The 22,329-nt window shown below is 38.5% G+C and overlaps 1 protein-coding gene across 4 annotated transcripts in view; it reads right to left on the bottom strand.

Moving 5' to 3' along the window:
• The window catches only part of UVRAG (UV radiation resistance associated), an 86,780-nt gene that overhangs the window by 32,125 nt on the left and 32,326 nt on the right, over positions 1 to 22,329 (bottom strand). For all 4 annotated transcript variants that reach the window (XM_079299211.1, XM_079299208.1, XM_079299209.1 and 1 more), the window contains 7 exons: positions 20,172 to 20,277; positions 18,204 to 18,330; positions 17,203 to 17,287; positions 16,582 to 16,669; positions 15,962 to 16,022; positions 13,783 to 13,948; positions 752 to 830 (listed from right to left, as the gene is read on the bottom strand). In XM_079299211.1, coding sequence (XP_079155337.1) covers positions 752 to 830; positions 13,783 to 13,948; positions 15,962 to 16,022; positions 16,582 to 16,669; positions 17,203 to 17,287; positions 18,204 to 18,330; positions 20,172 to 20,277 — 712 coding nt within the window. The remainder of the gene's footprint in view (positions 1 to 751; positions 831 to 13,782; positions 13,949 to 15,961; positions 16,023 to 16,581; positions 16,670 to 17,202; positions 17,288 to 18,203; positions 18,331 to 20,171; positions 20,278 to 22,329) is intronic.

The following is a 22,329-nucleotide window of genomic DNA, read 5'->3' as shown; positions in this document are numbered from 1 at the left end:
AAATTTGATGTCTCTAGTGGCCAAGACAGTCAAGCATTGGAACTTTTCTTCACAGAACATCACCAGGGACAGCATAAGAGCAGCTGACCCTGCCCTAGGACTGCATGCCACTTGAAACAGCCAGGCCTCTTACAGAACACTTTCCTGAACATTCTCTGAATTCCATGCCAAATGTGTTAGCTGCAGGTATTACTGCCATCTCAAATACAAGTTTGCAAAGTCTCTTGCATTTTTCAAAGTAAAGAATGGTTTAAAAAATACATTAAAAACAAGGAAATAAGGTTGATTAGAAGACTTCTTAAACAGAAGACACATTTGCAATACTTTATATTTTCCATGTATTGTGTTTTCTTATAAGGGTAGAATACTAGCTGAAGTAAAAATACAGCAAAATTAAAGACACATGAGCAAGAATTATATTATTAGATATTCAGGTATGACAGAATAAAAAACCAGAATATTTACAGTTTTCAAAACAGTGGGAAGTCTATAGACTCGCATAATGTACAATTTGAAAAGGAAAAGATTAATAATTATCTGGTAAATCCTTCTCTAAGCACCAGAGAAGAAAATCTCAAACACAAAACTGTTAAGGTAAGTGAAAATTATGTTTTCAAGGACGTTTTTCTTAGTTCACAGGTTTTCACTACAGAGAGTAGCATCACAATACAGCACATGCACAGTCATGTCATATTGACACCAAGCAGAGAACAGATATAAATAATAATAAAAAATAATCAAGTGTACTAACCTGTGCTATATTTTTGTTGAGAAGATAAACTCCATATTCAAACTGAAGTTTCTCCCCTCCTTTTGCATATAAAGGAAATCTGATGGGAAAAGAAAAAGGGGGAGGGAGAGAAAGTATTTAAGGTGAAATTATTCAGAAGCTTATGTAAACTTCAAAAACCTCCAGAGTCCTTTTCTGAGAAGGTAAAGATTTAAAAACCTTCCCTTGTTGACTTATCCCGGGAACCCCTCCATAGGATATATTTAGGAACCCTCTGCAACTCCAGTCAATCAGCATTTAAAAGCTGATGTCAAAACTCAGCTATGGAATTCCATTTTTAAACATATTTCAGTTTTTTGACATTATGATTCTGCCAAAGCTGCAACATCCAACACCAATCAAAGTGTAATTTCAGAAGCAAACAGCACAATTCCAGATCCCACATTATCCCTCTGCATTCAGCCAATCACACTTTGTTAGCTCACTTCCAAACAGAAATAATCTTGTAAAAACAGGTGTTCTCTTTTGATCATTATCCTGTGATTGACAGAGCACAAAGCCCTTTACAGAGAAGAAATCTGCAGGCTCACTTACCATAACAACATTCAGAACAGAAATGATTCCTTCCAACAAACTTCACACAAGCACCAAAGGCTTGAGTCACAGCATCACAGATCACTATAGCCCTTGCAAACATTTTATTACTGATATTTATTTTTCCTATGTAATAAATATTGCTCACCATTTTAAATACCCAGATGTAGCAAAGAGCTTATAAGAACATAGCATAACATGCTGTGTGAGAACAGAGAACTAAAACATTAGTCCCTTAAATATTGAAACTCTTTGTCAGTTTCTGCATTTAAGAATATAATTTTATACATCTGCTTAAAAGAATCTCTGCTTAAGTGAAACAGTTCTCAAACAGCTTTAACAGCTGTACACTGTACTTGCAAGAATACCCCTCAGCACCAGAGGTTATGAGGTCATCATGGTAAATTCAACAATCTTAATACAAACTAAACTTTATTTTTATGGGAACTACAGCATGAATCAAGCTTTTGCCTTTTCATGAATCACGTCCAGCAGCTCCTAATCAAGATGCTGAATGAATTATCCACATAAGCTCCACACTACAGCAGAAAGCAAAGGCTCTCTCAAACATAAGATAACAAATACAGGAGATCAGTATCTACTAGAAACAATACACTTTCTGGAGAGGTGATTAAGCAAAGTGAATTTTATCATCCATCAGCCCCAAAGTAGTGTACATTTGTAGTTTTAAGAATTATATAATGCCATTAAAGCTAAAGGTCAATGGGTCACTAGCACAGCAGATCAAATATTGAGATGTCAGCTTCATGTTTTCTGCTACTTTCAAACTTGCTAGGTCTTTAAGTTGAGGGACATTAAAATCTCTGTGAATAGGATATATCTAGCTCACCTTGCTTAATAGATCTGTAAATCAAACTAGTTCCCCATGCAGGAAAATGAAACTTTTCCAAATGAACACACACTACAAAAATTCCACAACACATTATTGTAAGTGTTCTAAAACAAAGCAAGAGGAATTAATTTCAATATCTCCAATTACACTACCCAAACAGATCAAGGGTTAGATTTAAAGAATAACTTTACAATTAACAGTCCAAAACTAGCCTTTTTTTTTTTTTTACAATAAAAGCACCATTAGGAATACAAACCATGTTTCTTAGAAGGTAGCATTTCATGAAGTCACTGGTAAGGGGAACCATGTATTCTATTATTAGACACAGAGCTCTTTGATCCATGCAGTATAGAAAGGGGGTAAAAACTGGTTTATGGAGCTTGCTGCCATCTCCCACATGGATTTTAAAAGGGAAAATCAGACTTTTCTGTTTATCATATTGATCCTGCTTCTTTGCCAATATTCACATTTCTATTCTCTAACTTCCACTAATTAATCTTGAAAGGTTTTAAACCATGTACATCCTCAGGTCAGCTTTCACAACATAATAACTTAAACCAAAGTCTTGAAAACTGTCAGTGGATGCCTCTGCATATACACATTTCTGACTCAAGAGAAAAAAATATTACTAAATTTTATGCCTCTGTGTTTTATCTTTCTTGCCCATTAAGCCTGGTCGCAAGCAATAATCCGAAGGGAGAAGAACCCAAACATTTTGTATAGTGCTTCAGTGAGTATAATTGAACCCAACTTTAACTGCTGCCTCCCTGAGTGAAATTCTTCTTGCCTGCTCCTCAGAAAAGCATTGACTGTATGCTTAGTCTCTCCTTTTGGCATGCTGCAAAAAGCTGCATGTATAAGGATTGTTATACTAAATACTTTTGAAAAACACTATTTTAGTGTTTTTATACACCTAAACACATTCATTGCCTTGTGGCAGCACAGGAGCAGCAGGCAGGATTTCAGATGAACTTGTACTAGCTGTGCTTGTCTAGGGGCCTGAAGGCATTTCTGCTGGAAGTCAGCTCTGTAATTCTATGGGATCCCTGCAGGAATCTGATCCAGAGGCTGCAGCCCACCCCATGAGACCACAAGCCACTGCTCTGTGATCCATTCATCCAGATACAAGGAGATTATCGTGCAATCATGAAGCTACAGGCACAAGGAATCCTAAAGTATCATCTCTGAGGCAAGTTCAAACTGCCCTGTACATTCAGCTGTTGTAACACTTTCCTCTAAATAAACTCCATCCTGTCTAGGGATAGGAAAGTTGTTTAAGTCACCTTCCATTGTTAATTTAAGTATTTTCCATGGTTCAAAATGCAATGTGCTCATGTGCTGCTGAAAGGAAAACCAAGAAATTTCAGGGGCAGATGAAGAAAAAGCCTCTTGCAAGGATTTTTCATTTTCATAGTTTGCGGTGTGATGCCTGCAGTTCATATCCATAACCTATTCTGGGGTTTTTTTTCCTTGTAAGGAGTATTATTGACTTAACAAAATAAAGGGTTGCAACCCCTCTCTTACTGACTTTTAAAACCCCTGGCTTTGGTAAGAGCAAAGGCAACAATTTGTCAATATAGTGTCCTCAACCAAAACTGCTCACTAATACTGATGTGCTCAAAAACCAGAAAACTGACTACAGAAAAAGAGATCTTTTAGAGTTGCCCACAGATATTGGTTCTGGAAAACCAGAGTCATAGCTAAAACTATGACTAGACTATTTGCAGTGTTTTAAACATAAGACCATTCTTACAACTCAAATAAATTGTGCTTATTCTACTCTAACCACTAAAAACTGTGCACTGTCCTACCTTCTCCTGCTGAGCTTCAACAAGTACTTACCAGCCATTTTGTATCTTTAGCTCATCTTTAGCTGTTTTACATAGTCACTTTGGTGCTTGATGAACACCACAGGATTCCTGGCTCAGGCAGATGGTATATGTTAGAAAAGTTGAAAGAATCCTTATTCCACACATTTATTTCAGACCTCAAGTATCTCTTACGAATTCAAGTCCAAATACATGTACTGTTATGTTCTGTGATTTATGAACTTGGTATCCAGAAATATCACATATGTACCAACATATTGATGGCTCACTTTTATTGTCTATAACCACCTGCCTTTAACACAAACTATTTTTAAAGCTCATGAAATTGCTTCATTTTTAACTGCTTTCACCTGCTTCTACTTTGGTAATACACCATATGTTTTAGATCTTTGGTTCTCTCTTCTCTTCAGACCTCTGCCATATCCCCAATCATATTAAAGTCTCAGTGTTTAATCTGTACTTCAGAAAGCTTTTAAGGGAAGAAGTTAGTAAAATAATGGTTTTTACACATCACATCTGACTGTCTTACACAGGCTGAAGTGTGGCACAATATAAATATCATATTACTTCTCATTTGGCAAATCTAAGTAAAATTCCAAATCTAAACTGGAATCATGTTACATAGCCTAAACTTTGCAAGTGATTCAGAACTTTACAGACCAGGAATATTTGCAGCTTTATAAACTAAATTAGGACACTTATGCTTTAAGAACCCTTAATTATCATAAAATGGTTTGTGTTGGAAGGGACCTTAAAACCCATCTTGTTCCAACCTTCTACCATGGGCAGGGTCATCAGGTTGCTCCAAGTCCTGTCTTACCTGCCCCTGCACATTTCCAGGGATGGGGCAGCCACAGCTTCTCCAGGCAAACTCTGCCAGGGTCTCCCTACACTCACAGGCAAGAATTTCTTCGCATTATTACATCTAACCCTGCTGTCTGACAGTGGGAAGCCATCCTCCCTTATCCTGTCACTCCAGGCCCTTGCCTAAAATCCTTCTGGCTTTCTGGGAGCCCCTTTATGCACTGGAAAAAGCTCTCAGGTCTCACTGGAGCCTTCCGCTCTTGAGGCTGCCCCTGTGGCCTCCACAGGATTCACCCCAGCAGCTCCACATCCTTCTGATGTTGGACCCCAGAGCTGGAGGAACTCTGCAGGTGGGGTCTCACCAGAGCAGGACAGAGGGGCAGAATTCCCCCTCCCCTGCTGTGGGATCAGCCCAGCACACAGGGGCTTCTGGGTGCCAGCACACATGGCCAGGGTAAGTCCAGTTTCTCATCCAGCCATTTTCCCAAGCTGTCCTTCTCCTCAGGGCTGTTTTCAATCCATTCACCACCCAACCTGAACCTGTCCTTGGGATTACTACAATCCCACTGCAGCATCTCACACTTGGCCTGGCTGAATTTCACCAGGCTGGCACAGGCCCACCTCTCCAGCCTGTCCAGGTCCCTCTGCATGCCATCCCTTCCCCCTAGCACCCACAGCTTGGTGACACTGGCAAACTCCATCTCACTGTCTATGCCATTGACTTAGAAGTAAAACAGTGATGGTCACTATTCCAAAACATCAATCATCACTGCTGTCCATTTGGACATCAAGACATTACCCAGTAGTTAAGTTCCGATTGGAATCTTAGTCCAAAGATTAAATAAGCTGACACCACCACATTTTCACATCACTGTATTTACACTATCTTTGGTACTTCCTGCCCAACTATGCCAAATTTGTCAGACAACAAACTCAACCTGGCCTTTTCTTTCACTTCACATTTTCAAGGACAGTAAGCAGAATGACTGCAGAGTAAACTTGGCAGAAAGCAGCTGAAACCCAGTTATTCACTATCATACAGATAAAGAACTGATGCAATTTCTGTGACTGTAAGTCACTCGTGTCATAGCAGAGTCATCTATCAGATCTGGGGGAACAACTGTGTCTCACACAACACTACTAAAAATGGTGCAGTCAAGGGGGAAAAATAAGAGTTTTAAGCTTTAGACCATGGATAGGACACTCTCTACAAGGATAGGACTAAATAGCACAATCCAGATAAGATAATAGCCTGAAAAAGTCACAAGTTCTTGTTTGATACGTCTGAAGTATGAGGAGTGTACAAGAAAAGGTTTAAATATTTACTGGAGTTTGAGTTATTTCAGCCTCACCTCCTTTTGGGGTCTGCAAGGGGGGCAGGCAGGCTAGGAAAGAACTAGAGTTTTCCCTCCAACCTAACCACATCCTGTTTGCTCACTGTAATGGAATGTTGTATCCAGAGGAGGAAGCTTGTTTTATTTAAAAGTCCTGGGGCTTCTCTGAACTAGAAGAAATTAAAACCCTGAAAGCCTTTTAAGTGAGAAGGACCACCACTGTCCAGACAGATCACTCGAGATCAGTTTCCCTGGACACATCAAATCAAATAAAAGGACAAATAAGCTGATCAAGAGCCACATGCACCAAAATATCCAGCATTCCTAACATCTTAGCACTCCACCTGAAGATCAAGGCTGCACAGCTTTAAAACCTGTTTCCTTCTCAGATAAACTGCACCACAGGTCTATCAGCTTCAGAGCAGAGACTGTACAGATCTTCTGCAGAAGACCCAAAATTAAATGAAAAGACAGCAAAAAGGACAAGGAAAAGTCTGTAATTACAGATTAAGACATAAATATGAGTTACAAATCAAGCCAATTCAGACTGGATTACTATATGGTTTTGAGTTCCTGCTTTACAGAAAAAACTACACTTCTAAAACAAGTTTGATGACAAAAATACAGACTGCCATGAGGAAAAAGCATATCCCCATTCAAGCTTTATATAAAATACATAAATAATTAGTTCACTGGGAAAAGAAAACATTAGTTTAACTTTATGAAATATATTTTCAAAATGGTTTTCTGAACAGTTCAGATGATGATAATCAAAAGCAGAAGCATCTTTCTGGGATAAGTGTAACTGCTGTGACCTTGCTCTTGGGGAATGCATGATAGCTTCAGTGTGTACAGACTGTAGAGAGAAAATAAAAGCAAAGATCCAGATTATGAAAATCAGGCAGTTCCTGACAAGACAGTAACCACTTTATACAAGAGGGTATCATTCTACTGCTTCAGCAAATCATTCCAAACACCTGAAAATCATAGCAAAGAATCCATGGAGTCAGTGACACTGATGGCTCATTGCAAATTGGGCATCTCTTTGACATATTTCAGCTTGCACTCAAGGCTTGCACCATACAAACCATTAGATGTCACAACACGTGAACTATCTCTAAGGACAGAGCAGACAACCTTGCTATCAGAACTTTAAATCTCACTGCCACTGAAGGATCATTTTTAACTAGAAGACACTTCATACAGGTCAAGTCCCTGCTTATATAAAAAAATGAAGTAATGTTTGGGGGGGAAAAAAAAAATCTCCACAGGACTATAGTGCTCCAACGGGAGTAAATTAAGACCAGTATGTCTTCACAAAAACATTTCTCAGCTGGTCTCAAATGTCTGGGGTCAGTGGTCTCATCTACTGCAGTAAACAAAATCTGTTTTCTCAGACTGGCCAGGAGCATGTAAAAACTTCCAGTTCCCAGAAACAGTGTTAACAGCACATAAATTCATTAAACAACACCTGATCTAATTCTTTATCTATACACACCAATATCTGCTGACTCAATGAAGGCAAAAGCATTGTTTTGCTAATCAAGAATCAAATAAGCAGGATTCTAGCTAAATATCCTCAAGAATTGTAGAATGCAAAAATACAGTTCAAGATAAGTTCATGGCAAAAAGCATTCTTTGAGCAATACAGCTGAACCCTTAACACACACTCAATCTACCCCAAAGAATCAACTTCTCTTTGATAACTATTAGATTACTCAAGCAACCATCTCCCTCCATCTAAGTTTGCCAAGATTTCTTCCCAAAGCTGTCATTTCATTACCTCAGCTGAAGTACCAAATATGATTAAAGACTTCTCAATTGAGTTGGGAAATCTTCACATCAGTGAAAAGTTATTCTTCATGTGCTTGTGTTCTTATTTTTCAGATTGCTTTGTTTGCAAGTGACTTATCTGTAACCAGGCACAGAGCAATAACAACCTTAGTGGTGTTGTACTAAGCCTGTACTGCAGCTGAAATCTTGATTTTCCCATTCTTCCAAACTGGAGTAAGGCCACAATAAGGAAGATGACTTACAGATTATGCTCATTCAACAAGTGGATTGCAAATGCTCCAAAATTTTCCATAGGCTAGTTCAGCAACACTTATCTTCACTTACTTGCAATTCCAGCTTGCCACACTTAAAAGAAATTAAAGACAATACATCAAGAAAGATAATTTGGAAGCAGGTAATTTTTGGAGCAGAACTGGCAAGGAATCCCATATGTTTACTTTACTCAGAGGCCTGAAAAGGCATTTTTTACATCAGAACTTCCACTGTCAGTAAGTCACTTTTCATGATTTAACACTGTGTGAACCACACACAACATACCAGTTTTCCTGTGCAGTGCAAATGAGTAGGTCTAAAACACAACACCAAAGTACCAAATAATTGCTTGAGTATGTGCAGATTCAAAATATATCCTGCCTGATTTACTAAAATCTTTTCCACTTCTCTGAAATTTGGTTCCCTAAACTAATGGAAAGCACCCCAAACTGGAGTAATCCAGTCTGCTGGGGTTACAAACTGTGGAGATTCATCCCCACACACGAAGGTGCTACAGACTTTGTACATCAACTTTAGTTGTATTAAGATAAACTTACTCAATGCTTTGTATCCTTAAAGCATCAAGAACCTTAAAGCATCTGAAGACTCAAGAAGGACACCTCTGGTTCATGCTTGATACACTCTTCAGGTGCAACAAGCCTGCACCATCCCAGGAGAGAGTGACCTGTTTTTTTAATTTATACATTTGCCCTTCCCACAAGGGCTACAGTAGTGAAATCAAACTGGCCTTCAAAATATCAGCACCTAGAGAAATCAAACATCAAGACAAAAACTGACTAATCACTGCAATCTTCTGGCATGCTTGAAGTTCTCAATAATGATCAGGGTGAGCTGCAGAAAGACAAACTTGAGCTGTCACTCCACATCAGAGAAATAGTTTACAGGAAATTACTTTGGGAACAAACCTATCCCTTTTAGCTATATTATTATTAGGCTATATTTTGATCCTATTTTCTATGAGGATCCAGTATTCCAATGGACAGATGTTTTCTATTTTAATGACAACAAAATGTATTTAGACAGGATAAGTAACCCATGGTAACATCTTTAATTTCACTCCCCCTTACACCATTTCATACAGCTTTTGGTTTCTGAGGTACATCAAAGCCATAAAACAACTTCAAAGATGTCAGATGTCTCAATGTACACACCCAAGACTTGCATGGTAGCTGTTTGAATCTCTGGCCTTTGCTGTCTGTGTTTGTTAGACAGAGTGAAAGGAAAAAAAAAAAAAATAGTCTTTCTATAAATTACAAAATGCCAAGGAAACCTTTACAGTTGTTTATTGTTACCTCAGATCAACTAATGCCAAATATTCCTGCAAAAAACGCACCAGACTAGATCAGGTTTCTTCCATTACTGTCTGGGTCCTGTTTGCTTATCTTAATATTTTATACCTATATATTTTTGGCCTTTATAACACTGAAAACCAACAAGTTTAATTTGGAGATCACACAACTCTGCAATGCCTTTAAGTACTCCAGTAGCCACACTTGCAAATGACAATGTTCTTGCTACCTTTTAAATATAAAACCTTTTTAGGCATTGATGCCATTTTCTACCCCTTCAATTTTTTCCTCAACCTGAAGTGTGACTCTGAGGTGGCCACATTCTTACAACTGCTCCTATTAGTCTTTCCTTAACACATTTTGGTGGGAAGAAGGTGTAGCATCCATCAGATTGTGTGTACTATTTTATTTCTCTGTACTATTATTAGAGAGAAATAATGTTAGTAAAACTATTTATTGAAATAGTTTCCAGGTCTAAGTTACCTAGCAGAGAAGTAAGAGTTCTTGAAAATCTCTGAGATATAGTAGGAGTGATAGTGCAAAAATTCAACATAAATAATTTGTCTGAATGTGCATTTCACTTGCTCAGAAATACAAAGCCTATCAAAGGTGATTAAACTTAAAAAAAACTATTTTTCTTCTTAGAGGAATATATATATATACATTTTTCTTCTTAGAGGAATATATATATATATATATATATATATACATATACATCCAAGCTGTTTATACTCAAAAATACTACGACATGAGCAGCAACACCAACAGAGGGATTGTCACAATGTATGTCTCACTCCAGACACAACAATCCTTATTTTGCCCTGAACTGGGAGTAATTATTTATTACAAATCTGGGAGCAGACTAACAGAAGCATTAAATACAGGGCTTGAGAGAGACAGTATCAGAACATATCAGAAATAGCTTCATCTTAGCATTCTCACTCTGTTGTTCAGCATGTGATGAAGTGCTAGGTTTCAGTTCCACCAGAATACTGCCAAAGAATTTAGGCAATTTATTCTGCAAGCAAGCTTGTTCCTCACCGAAGAGACGAACATGTTGCTGTCTAAGTAGCTTTAATTTGGGAGTTACATATCCATAGAATCACAGAATCATTAAGGTTCTTAGATCTTTAAGAACATCCCAAAACAAACCACTTGCCCACTGCCAAGGCCAACACTAACCCATGTTTCAAGTGCCACTTCCATATGGATTTCAAATCCCTCCACGGATGTTGGCTCCACTGCACAAGACTGGATCAGGGCTGGACAAAACTTTCAGGGAAAAAAATATTTCCTAATATCCAGCCTAAAACTTCTCTGACTCCAGGACTTCTGAGAATTCTTTCTTCCTACATATTGCATGCACTCTGGAGATGCTGGAAGGCACCACTGAAGAAGTGAATTAATGAGAAATTTTGTAAAAATCAGGTTCTTGCCTTAGCATGGTAATTCAAAAAGTCATAGAAGTAGACATTATAGGAGAAAACTTAAGAGCATTTTGGTAGTACCAAAATTAGGTTTTGGAATACAAAAGAGGAACAGTTATTGAGCAGATTAGAAGCACTAATATCCCTACAATTACAAAGTTGATCATATAGACTACTGACAGCCACTCTATACTTCATTTATATGCTTTTTCATATGCTTCATTCTACATTTAGTACTGTGGCCAGACAAGTGCTTAGTTCTCACCACAGCCTTCTACTTCAAAGTCCCAATATAACACTTATTGTAGCAGAAAAAATTGTAAATTCTCAAGGTCCTCACAGAAGTGACATGGACCATGAAAATAAACCAACATGAAGTAGATGAAGCATTTCCCAGAAGTTACTCACAGAAAGGGGAAGCACTAAAGGACCAAAAACTCCACAGCACCAGTGAATCCCAGAGCAGCAGAGTCCAGCACCAAAACACAACTGCCTCCACTCTGCTCTCAAGAGAGAGTGAGAGAGCTGAGGCCAGCCCCTGACCCCCAGCCAATTCTCGAGGTATCTCTGCATTTCCCAAAAGAAAACCTCTCAGCTAAGAGACAGAAGAAAACTGCACTCCCTCCCCCATACTGGTCACATCATTTGTCTGTCTTAAGTATCTGTCATTCCCACCTCTTGGACAACAAATGGGAGAAACATCTCCTGAGAAAGGAAAAAAAAAAAAAAAAAAAAAGGAAAAATCCTAACCTCCAACACCCTGCAATGAAAAAAAAAACCCAAAACAAACCCAAAAGCCAAGAGTATAAGCCAGTCAATAATGAGTACACTATGTGTTATAGTAAAGATCAAATATAGGGATTACATCACTGCAATTACTCAACAATTCATGTTGAGTTTGAAAAGCTGCGAAAGGTAACTGAAATAGAGAAATTTAATAATGCATGTTAACTCCTGTTCTCAACATAATTAGGAGCAAGGGAGAAACATGATCTATTAGTTTAGAAAGAAAATTGCAATTTAAGACATTTGACATAAGACCTTGGAGTTGATAGACTGTTTCTCCAATAGCTGGGAAGAGAAGATCTCCAGCAGGAGTTAATTCTGAAAAAACCTTGTACAACACAGGTAAATAGCCCAACAGGGATTCATTTACTCAGCTGAACTCACTCCTTTTCAGAAATCTGTTGTGAAAACAAGTATTAAGTCACAAGAGTTTGGAAGGCTGTGGCATGAAGGACTAAACCTTCCAATCTGTATGAGAGAGCAGAAAATTGAATTAATCTTTACACACCCACACACAGAGCTCTACTACTCAGAAATTAGTTTTCAAGATACAGATCTTCTAGTTTGCAACCCTTCTGAAAGTGATGTACAGGAAGGAGTATGACACCTGCTTCAAGAACTACACTGAAGCACAACAGGGCTATGTTCTATCAAGGTTCTCAGGAAGTGTGTTCAGACAAGTTATTAAAATGGTATCAAAATTACTTTGCAAGACATAATTATATAGTTGTGTTTTATGGTGTCAAAACAGGAAGACCTCAGCAAGTTTAAATCTTAAGGCAAATTACCTTGCCTGTCCTGCCAAAAGTCACTAACCTTCAAAGAGAAATCAGACACTTTTAAGCATCCCAACCCTGTCAACTGGGCACAATAAAACCCTTCCATCTCTACTTGAATTATGAGGAATTAGTGTTAAAATGTTGTAATACTTTGACTGTATACTTCCAAAGAGAAGAATCTGGCTTTTCACAGCTTTCTGTCAAGAGTCAGCTACGTTCCACAAGTTCATGTCCTCTCAGTCACTTCCTTTGCTCCTTTTTCAAACTTTTGTGGAAAATGAAGTTATTGATGCTGCAAGCCTGACTGCAGCCATCCATCCACACACACAGTGTTGCAGAATCCCTGAGTTGTAAGAGATTCCAAGCTCATCTCATTCCAACTCCCTGCCAGGCCAGGGACACCTTCAGTTAAACCAGGTTGCTCCAAGCCCCATCCAATCTGGCCTTGAACACTTCCAGGAATGGGTAGTCCACAAACTCTCTGGGTAAACTTTGCCAGTGCCCAGAATCTGAACAGTTGGCCTCCCACCAACGGTCAGTGCTGCACTCCTGACAATTCAGTGGTTACAGGCTACAAAGGAAACCTTAACCAGTAGTTGCCACTAGTTTTGTGTTAGAGCACACAGGTGCAAAGGCAGTGAGAAAATAATCTAAGTTCAAAACCGCAGGAGAAGGCATTCAGAGACAGAATTTAAATACAGCAAAATGGTTTCCCAGAAGGAAAACAATAACAGTGTGGCTCTATGTTCAAAGACAATAATTACAGAACAAATGAAAAGCTGTACATTGAATATTCAGTTAATGCATAGGAGGTGGCAGGTTACTGTGCTTTTCCAATTGATTAAAGAACTCTGTGTTAAAAGAAAGCTATTTGCTTTCTCCCATTTATCAACCACTATTCCAGCACTGGCAGCAGCTCTCCAGTGAAACTACACTTGCTATCTGCAGTTTATTCCCATAGCCAGGCATAAAAGGCAAGTTTTCCAAATAGAACCAAAACTCATGAAACACTAAGAAACACTATTTTAAGTTTTTCTAGCATTACTGGATGCCAAAGCAAAGCCATTTATGTGCCAACAGACCCAGAACAGAAAATCTGAATTACTCTACTGTATCGCAAAATTCCAACAAGAGAAACTCAACAACTATTATATGGCTACTGAAGGCAGTAACAAGTAACTTCAAATTTCCTATCACCTCAGACTACCCAACACTGTTTCACATGGGGCTTTTGAGGAGTTGGTTTGCTGTTTTGAAGAAAGCAGATCTGTGTATTTACAATATACTCACTCTCGCTCTTTCTCCGTCAGCTTGTCATTTATGTTATCTTTGATTGTAGACCGGGAGCCCTTGTGAATTATAGGATACCTGAGTGGCACTTGTAAGAAGAAGGATATCATGGAAACTAGGTGAGCAGTATAGCCCAGGGCAACAGCAATGCTTCCATCATCTTTTCCTGTCAATGACAAAGAGATTCTATTATTAATTGTGTCCATTGAATCCTAATATGCATCTTCATTGCTCAGATAACAACAATTAATGTAGCCCTCAGAAGTCAGAACTCAAGGACAGGAGGAGGCCTGGAGTGACTTTGGAGAGCTTTACAAGCATTTGCACTTCACTGTGTTGTGTTTGCCTCCTGTGATGAGCCACAGAAAACTGGTGATGGCTTGTTTTCCTGCAAATTTTACTTTCAAAGCTACATTGCCAGGATGGGAGAAGGTAAAGAAGAGATGGGAAAAGTGAAACAAAATTCCCAAGACAAAATTCAAGTACTAAGCTTTCTCTGGATGGAGTTGACACGTATGAGTGGGATCAGGGGAAAGCTGCATTCCTCCTCAACTTTATTCACGAGTGAGATTAGTTGGAGAGACACTGACCTCAAGCTATAAACACTGTTCTCTGCCAATAGCAGGAAAAACTTAGGATTAACTCATTGTTTTAAAGTATCATTTTCAATTTGACATTTAAGGTTTCAGCCTTAAAGCTTCACCTGCCAGGAATACACATCTTGCAATTGAAACTACATATTTTAGCCATATAAAGGTTTTTTCTTTCTCTTTTCTCTATTTTAAATTCTTTTTAAGGGCTACAGATTGTGCAATAGTCATCCCTTCCAATGCATCCATTAAACCAGGTAAACAGAGGACCTTCAAGCAAGCTTATAAGATATTCAACAACCAGAGTGAGCTCTATCAGGGTCTGTCAAGACACATGTATTTAAGTCACATCCCTGTCAATATCGGTTTTGTAACAAAGGTTAAAAATGTGCTCAAAACTGGATTTTTAGGGATTTTTTTTTTGATCCTTCAGACACCTGAATTTTTAAAAGATAGTACCTGCTCAGTCAGAGAAGATCCATGCCAGACAGCTGGGTTTCAAATTTAACTGTCTATTTCACTAAATTGAATGCTTAGCACTTCTTCCTCACAATACAATACTTCTAGAGACGTGGATAAAGAATTAGTAATTCATTTGCAATGAATTAATACCAGGAAACTGAAAATGGGCCAGAAGATGGCACACCACTGATTCCTCAAGAGTTAGCAAACTGAGTTCATTACCACATTCAGTGCAATCAGAGAAACAAAGCAATAGACTGATGTTTGTCCTACTGACAAATTAATTTGTTTTAAACATTATTCCAATATTTGAGCATCCAATATGCATATTATTAGTACAAGTTAATTACTATGGGGTAGCTTTAAAAAGTTAGACAACTGATGGAGGTTTTTGCTCAAGAAACCAGAGTGAACAAGTACTGGGGGCAAGCAATCCTCAAGAGGATTTCAATGAATTTCCAGTTCACGTCAAACATTTGTAGATGAATGCATGCAGTTACCTGTACAACTGTTATACAGGCAGGCACGTGATATATTTGCTTCTGCAATAGGATGTGGTTTGACAGTTAAAGGAGAGGGTCCCTTGTAAAGTATTCCATACTGTGAGACAGGTCCAAAGCCTTTTTTACAATGTATTTATTTGCCAAGTTCACCAGCAACTATAGCAAACCAAATGGAGATTCATTGCACCACCAAGATTTATTGACTACAAGGAGCCTCAATGGACTTCTAGGTTAGATATAAATATTTTCCAGAATTGCTGAGTCTGGAAGGCACCTCTGGGAATGGCACAGTCCTCATCCCTGGCTCAGAGCAGGCTGCCCCCAGGACTGTGTCCTGCTGGGTTCTGAGCATCCCCAGGGATGGAGCCTTCACTGCCTCCCTAGGTAACCTGCTCCACCCTCTCAAGATGCAGTCTTCCAACACAGAGGTGCTTTACTAAGAGTCAAAAGTAACCTCCTTAGCTTTAGCTAGGGAATACCAACAAATAATTTGTAAGTTTTCCTCTAGTCTAGATATTTCTAGTTTAAAATGTGGACACCAAGCTATTGTTACCAGTTTTCTTAATTTTACAAAGTTTAGAAGCAGTGTTAATTGTAATAACTACATTAAGAACTTGCAGTTACCTTGAAAGTCTTCAGAATTAGGAAGCCTGACTCCACAAACAAAGTAATCCTTTTGGTTATTCTGTAAATTTAAAACCAACAGTGGAAAGTGAGCATAAAACAGTAACTCTCATAACACCAAAGCCTGCATAAAACACAACAACAAAGTAACAAATAATAAAATAAAAATAAAAAACCTAAATATTCAACTAAACTTAGAGTGACCGACACGGTATTTTAATCCATATCTCATATAGTTTGAAAATTAAATGCAATGCTTTTGAAGAGTGAAGGGCTTTATATTAATTCATTATATAGAAGATTTTGAAACTTAATGTTTTAACATATGTTTCTGTGCAGTTATCATATTGTCAGGGTTACTTCATGCAATTATACACAAAATGGAAAACATCCATTAAATTATAGCTATATATTTTCATAGAGGACACTGTGTAAGAGGTGCTAGTGTAAGCTCCTTCCCTGTAAAGTTTGCAATCCAAAGACCAAATGTAAGAAAAAGCTGAAATAAACAGAAAGAGCAAAGAGCAGATTCTGTCACAAATAAAGCATATTTGTTTGCAGTGTAATAAACATGAAGTCCATTTCACATTGAGCAGATTGGCAGAATGTTGAAAACATACCAAATCAATAGGGTAGATGTAGGATAGCTCCGACAGCAGCTGCTTGCATCGAATAGTCTGCTGGGCATTTGTCTTCAAAAACTGTTCTCTTTGGGGAAAGAGATTCCAAAACCATTATTTTCTTCAAAAGCTCCAAATGCAGGTATTGAGCTGTCATATCCCTTCTGCAGCTTTCCAATTATCACCTCCTATCCTCCATAAAGTTAGAAAAATCCACCCAAAAGAAAATACAGCACACAAAGCTAATTTTTTTTTTCAGGCACACAATACACTACAGACATATTTTGACTGTAAGAATCAGGTATTACAAAGCTGTGTTACACTAAAATACACCTAGAAGTCCTATCAGACTCTATATACATATATATATATACATATATATATACATATATATATATATACACATATATATATATACACAACCCAACATCTGGTTGCTTCTCTTCTAGACTTGCCACTGGTAATAATCAGTTTAGATATCTACAAATTGTACCAAGGATGTCTTAACAGAAGTTTTACGACAACATGAGGAAGAATTTGGTGCCAGAAGTCCCATTTTCAATGGCTTGCTCTCAAGCTTATCTTTCTTTTCCAGTTACAGAACAAACATAGGTCTTTTACCTCTTAGCAGTGCATTCCTTTCTTAATTCATAAAGAGATTCATTATGCTCTTCAAGTTTCTGGTATTCAGTCCCAAATGCATTTTCTAAGCAACATGAGGAATCAGGAAAGAAAAAATAGTATGAAGTATTTTCTTAGTTATCCAAAGTTTTAAAAGTAGATACTGACAAGATGTTGGCAATAATCCTCCACTTATTCTTACCCTCCCATTTTTCATATTATGCTTCTAAACTGGAGAATGTCAGCACAGGAGGAACACCTGTCTTCATGCACTACACACCATTCACCAGCCAAATACAACCCATCAGATTTCATCCTCCTTTAATATCTATTTCTCTCACAAACACACAGTGCAGTGATCTAATTATGGGGTCTCAAAACTTGTATAGTCAAAATAAAGTACATGGTAAAAACCATCCTTTTTTAGTAGTGACTAATTAATTTAGACTCAACTAAGTATTGAAAACAAAATATCCTGCAAAAAGATCAAACATATTTAGTTTGGTTTTTGTGAGCTCCAAAGAGGCAGTGATACAGCTTTTCACTATAGGAGACTTGCCCAGTCAAGTGTGATAACCAAGATGACTGAGCATTTAATCTGTCACTTACATATCAAACTATTAAGAGGGATTTTTGTCTCCTAATACTTTAAACTGAATCCAAATCACAGGTACAGCAACTTCCATCATGACATTATCAAATCCCTTTATCATAGCAATGTTTACTGTACTATACTGCAGTTCTTCTCATGTTCTCATAAAATGTCAATTAAACATTTTTGATTGCTTTGGAGAGGTGTCATAGTAAGAAGTTATTTAGAGACAAGATACTAGAAACTGCTGTCTAAAACTCAGTATAACATAGAGAATGAAGAAATTACACCTGGCTATACATTTCAGATAAAGAAAAAACACAAGCACATTACAGCCAGACTATGAAAATAGAAAAGAAACCTGCACTTTCATTCTGGTCATTAACTAGGCTAAGGTTTCTACTCTCACCTCTGTCAAGCAAAGTAGTTTTTTGCTTATGCAACAAGGCTACTTCTTGACCAAGGGCCTTCTTCTGTCTCTCCAGTTCATTACGTAGCACCAGGATCTTCAGCTGTAAACATTCACTCTCCTTTTTCTGTGGGAAGAAATACAGATTAAAAAAAAAAAAAAAATTAAAAAAAAAAAAAAGGTTTCATTGCAGAGAAGCAGTTTCATAAAGGTGATAGGAGGGAAGGATAAACAGAACAAGACTAGCACCTGCCTAAGGATTGAGTTCATAGATTACCACAAGAAACAGATTCCCAAAGACTCTAATCATTTTGCTGCTTTGGAAGGAAAGGAACACAGCTGTGTGCCACAGTGCTTGCTCCTCCTGTGGGATGCATCTCCTCTTTTGAGTCAGACCAAAAACTAAGAATGGTGCTTCACCAGGATCTAAAAAATTACAGCACAGCACTAGCAGCAGAATGAATATTCATCCCCTGGCAAAGGGCTCACCAACAAGAGGGAAGTTGAGCAGTAAGAAGCCTGTACAAAGTGGAGGCAGGAGCTGGACAAATGGCTGGAGATGTTCAAGCTGCACTATTAGATTCAATTCCCAGCTTCAGGACAATGAGAATAAGAGGATACAAAGAAAAAGTTGAGAGAGTCTTCAGCCCAGAGAACAGAAATGGCTCCAGGGACACCTTAGAGACCCAGCTGTCCAGGAGAGCCAGAGAGGGAGTTTGGACAAGGGCCTGAAATGACATGACAAGGGGGAATGGCTTCCCACTGCCAGAGAGCAGGGTTAGATGGAATATTGGAGATTAAATTCTTGGCTGTGAGGGTGAGGAGGCCCTGACACAGGCTGCCCACAGAAACTGTGGCTGCCCCATACTGGAAGTGTTCAAAGCCAGGCTGGACAGGGCTTGGAGCAGGCTAGTCTAATGGAAGGTATGCTATGCCTCCCTAGGGCAGGGGGTTGGAACTGGATGAGCCTTAAGGTCCCTTCCAACCAAAAACATACTGGGATTGTATAATATAGTTTTGCTCTGAGATATTTAAAAATGAAAAGCCTTTGCAAGGAGGGACAAGCATATACATAACTGAAAAGGTTATGGTTAAACACTAAAGATATCAGAAGGCAAAGAAGCTCTGGGTTGGAATGACTCACAAGACATTTGATATTGTCCCTTATGGAAGGTGACTTCTTCACCTCTTCATCTACAATGCAACCCCAGTAATTACAGCAGGCAAACAAGCCCCCATTTTTCCCATTTTGTCAAATCCTTCAACCAGTTTGACACTTTTGGAACTAAGCTGAGTATTCTCAACTCAGAATCTGCTTTACAGCAATAAATCACCTTCACATTGCAAGTGTGCCCTTTACAAGGCACCCGACTCATACCAATGAGTATCAACATAATGAAGTCACCACAAACCACTTTCAACCAAGATCAACTTTCCTGGGCAGAAAGCAGAAACTAATGTCAACAGACTTCTCTGGGGAGGGGAGGAGAGCAGGCAAAACCAAATGTCAAAATCCATTGTAAGATCTAGCACAATTTCTGTTTAAAATGAATATGTCACTTGAGTGACAGCATCTCCATGAATTCTGTTCATCCAAAGGGAGTCAGGGTGCAAGAAGATACAGCCAGTAGACTCACCTCAGTCTAAATCCATCACAGGTTCCTGTCAAGTTTCATATAAATCATTAGAAGTTTGTTTTTCCTGAAAGACCTCTTTTGTGCTCTGTGCAATGTTTATGCTTTGATAGCATGATTGTACAAAATAAAGGTAAAAATAGGACAATCAATTTATCAGTCCATCTGAGTAACTCACACAACTCAAACTGATGATATTACACAGCTCCCAGATGAGTTCCCACTTAAAATGACAGGTGTAAAAGATTTCAAGTTCAAGTGTTTAAAAAAAAAAGCTTACATCAGTGATGCTTCAGCAAGCCCATAAAATAAGGTTTTAACAAATCAAACATACCAGTTCATTCCTTGTAGATGTACATCTCAGCTTTTCTTCAATCTCCCTTCCTATTTTCTGAACAGTTACCTGAGTCTGTTTAATTGCACACTGAGCTCTGTGGAGCCTGCAAGGAAAAAAGTTACAGCTCAGATAAAGGAGCCCCACACATGCAAACACTTCAAAACCAGCAGCAGGAATGCAAACTCAAGACTGTCAGCTTCCATTCCAAATACCAAATGAGGAAGCATAAGGAAGGAAGGGCTAGATGGGATACTGGGCAGAAATTCCTCCCTGTGAGGGTGGTGGGGCCCTGGAACAGGGTGCCCACAGAAGCTCTGGCTGTCCCATCCCTGGAAGTGTTCAAGATCAGGCTGGACAGGGCTTGGAGCAACCAGGTCTAGTGCAAGGTGCCCCTGCTCATGGCAGGGGGTTGGAACTGGATGAGCTTTAAGGTTCCACAACCCCAAACCATTCTGTGATAACTTGCATAGTTTATTAAGAAAACCTCCAAGTCTTTAAATTCAATCAAGTATCAAAATCTCCTCAATTTTTTAATTCAACAGATGCTGACTAGGCTACAGGTGAGAGAATAGGTAATTACAGGTACCTCATTTAAGGTAAATCACCATTAACATGAAGATAGATATACACAAGCATTGTTAGCACAGGGCAGCTTTTGAAAAAGTGCAAGTATCCTTTAGCTAACACACAGCTACCCAGCAAAAACATGAAACATTCCTCAGTATCTCTCACTATGCTGTGAGCCCTTCTCTAGGAAGAACATAGGTTTCTTATTTGAATAATGTTTGAAAACATTAAAAGATTATGATGATGCATTACTGACCATTAGCCCTGGCTTCAGGGTGAAGAGAGGAAATCAATTATTTGCAATATTTATTGGGAAAAAAAAAAAAAAACAGCCAGAGGAAAGTGATGGCAAAAACAGGTCTAAGAGAGACATTAACATCTTTCTTAAAATTAACAGAGTAAAAATTACTGTATTTATTAGAAAATAGAGAGAAGTTATACATGGAAACAAACAGTGCTAATAACATTAATAAACAAGATCTTGTGATTTAAGGACTTTTGCATGTTACAGGTCTAAACGAATACACTTAAGTCACCAGATGGCTTTAGCTCCTTCACACTGTTGCTTCTCCTAAACACCAGTCATACCATAATTTAAAACAAAAATCTCAGTAATTGCTTTGGTTTCTCTTGAGTTTCTCAAGCTGCTCATAGCACCAGCAGCTGCAGAGATGGTCAGGGGCAGCTGTACCCCATCCTGTACCAGGAAACACTGCTCTGCTGGCTGCTGAGGGGTGAGAGGGGCTAGGACTGCTGAGACAAACACTCCTACATCCCCCCAAGGGCTCAATCTACACACCTAATGAAGAACTGAGACCTCCTGGAAGCCCTGATCCCACTGGAACCTACTTCTTACACCTCCCACCTCTGTAAATGCATCCAGAGGCTGTTGGCTACAGAACTTGAGGTTAGGCAGATCAAAGCCAAGGTTTGCTAATCATCCTGAGCATTGCTCAGAGCTCTGCTGGCATGTCATCCAGCAGGATCTAAATTTTCTACATTCACACTCCAACTTGTCTCTTTACAAAAGTCTGCAATGTTCTCCTTCTACATACAAGAAAGCTTTACCCAAGCTAAAACTTTCAGGTAAAGAGTAATAACTGAATGACATTTCTCCTTTCTCTTTATGTAGTTTAACACTGGAAAAACACTCTCAGTTTAGGCAATTAAGTGGTCATGAGACAGTCTTACAAGTTTTCACAACACTCCCTTTAGGCAGCAAAACTTCCTGGAAGGTGTTCTACTCGTTGAAAGGTTATTTATGTAATGGAGAAATTGTTAGAAAGGTAATTTACCATGCGAGTTCCCCACAGTAATTTAATCAGCACTCATTAACAACCTACAAATTGTGTAGAAACTAAGTTCTCCTATCCATGTTCAAAAGATAAGGAATAAACAGTTACAGAGACTGACTTTGCAAAACAACACATATAGTGTTCTATTGGGTAAACCAGTATCTAAATATATATTTCTGACATATCAAAACTGCTATATAAAATAATTCAGCAATAAAATCTGGTTTTAATAAAAACCTGATATCTTTTTAAGCCAAGCATCATCCACTCCACTCATTCCTTGCACGCTACCT

Source organism: Erithacus rubecula (assembly GCF_903797595.1).
Source record: "Erithacus rubecula genome assembly, chromosome: 1".
NCBI classification, from domain to species: domain Eukaryota; kingdom Metazoa; phylum Chordata; class Aves; order Passeriformes; family Muscicapidae; genus Erithacus; species Erithacus rubecula.
Note: the sequence above shows the minus strand (reverse complement) of the source record. Positions and strands in the feature narration are given on the sequence as shown.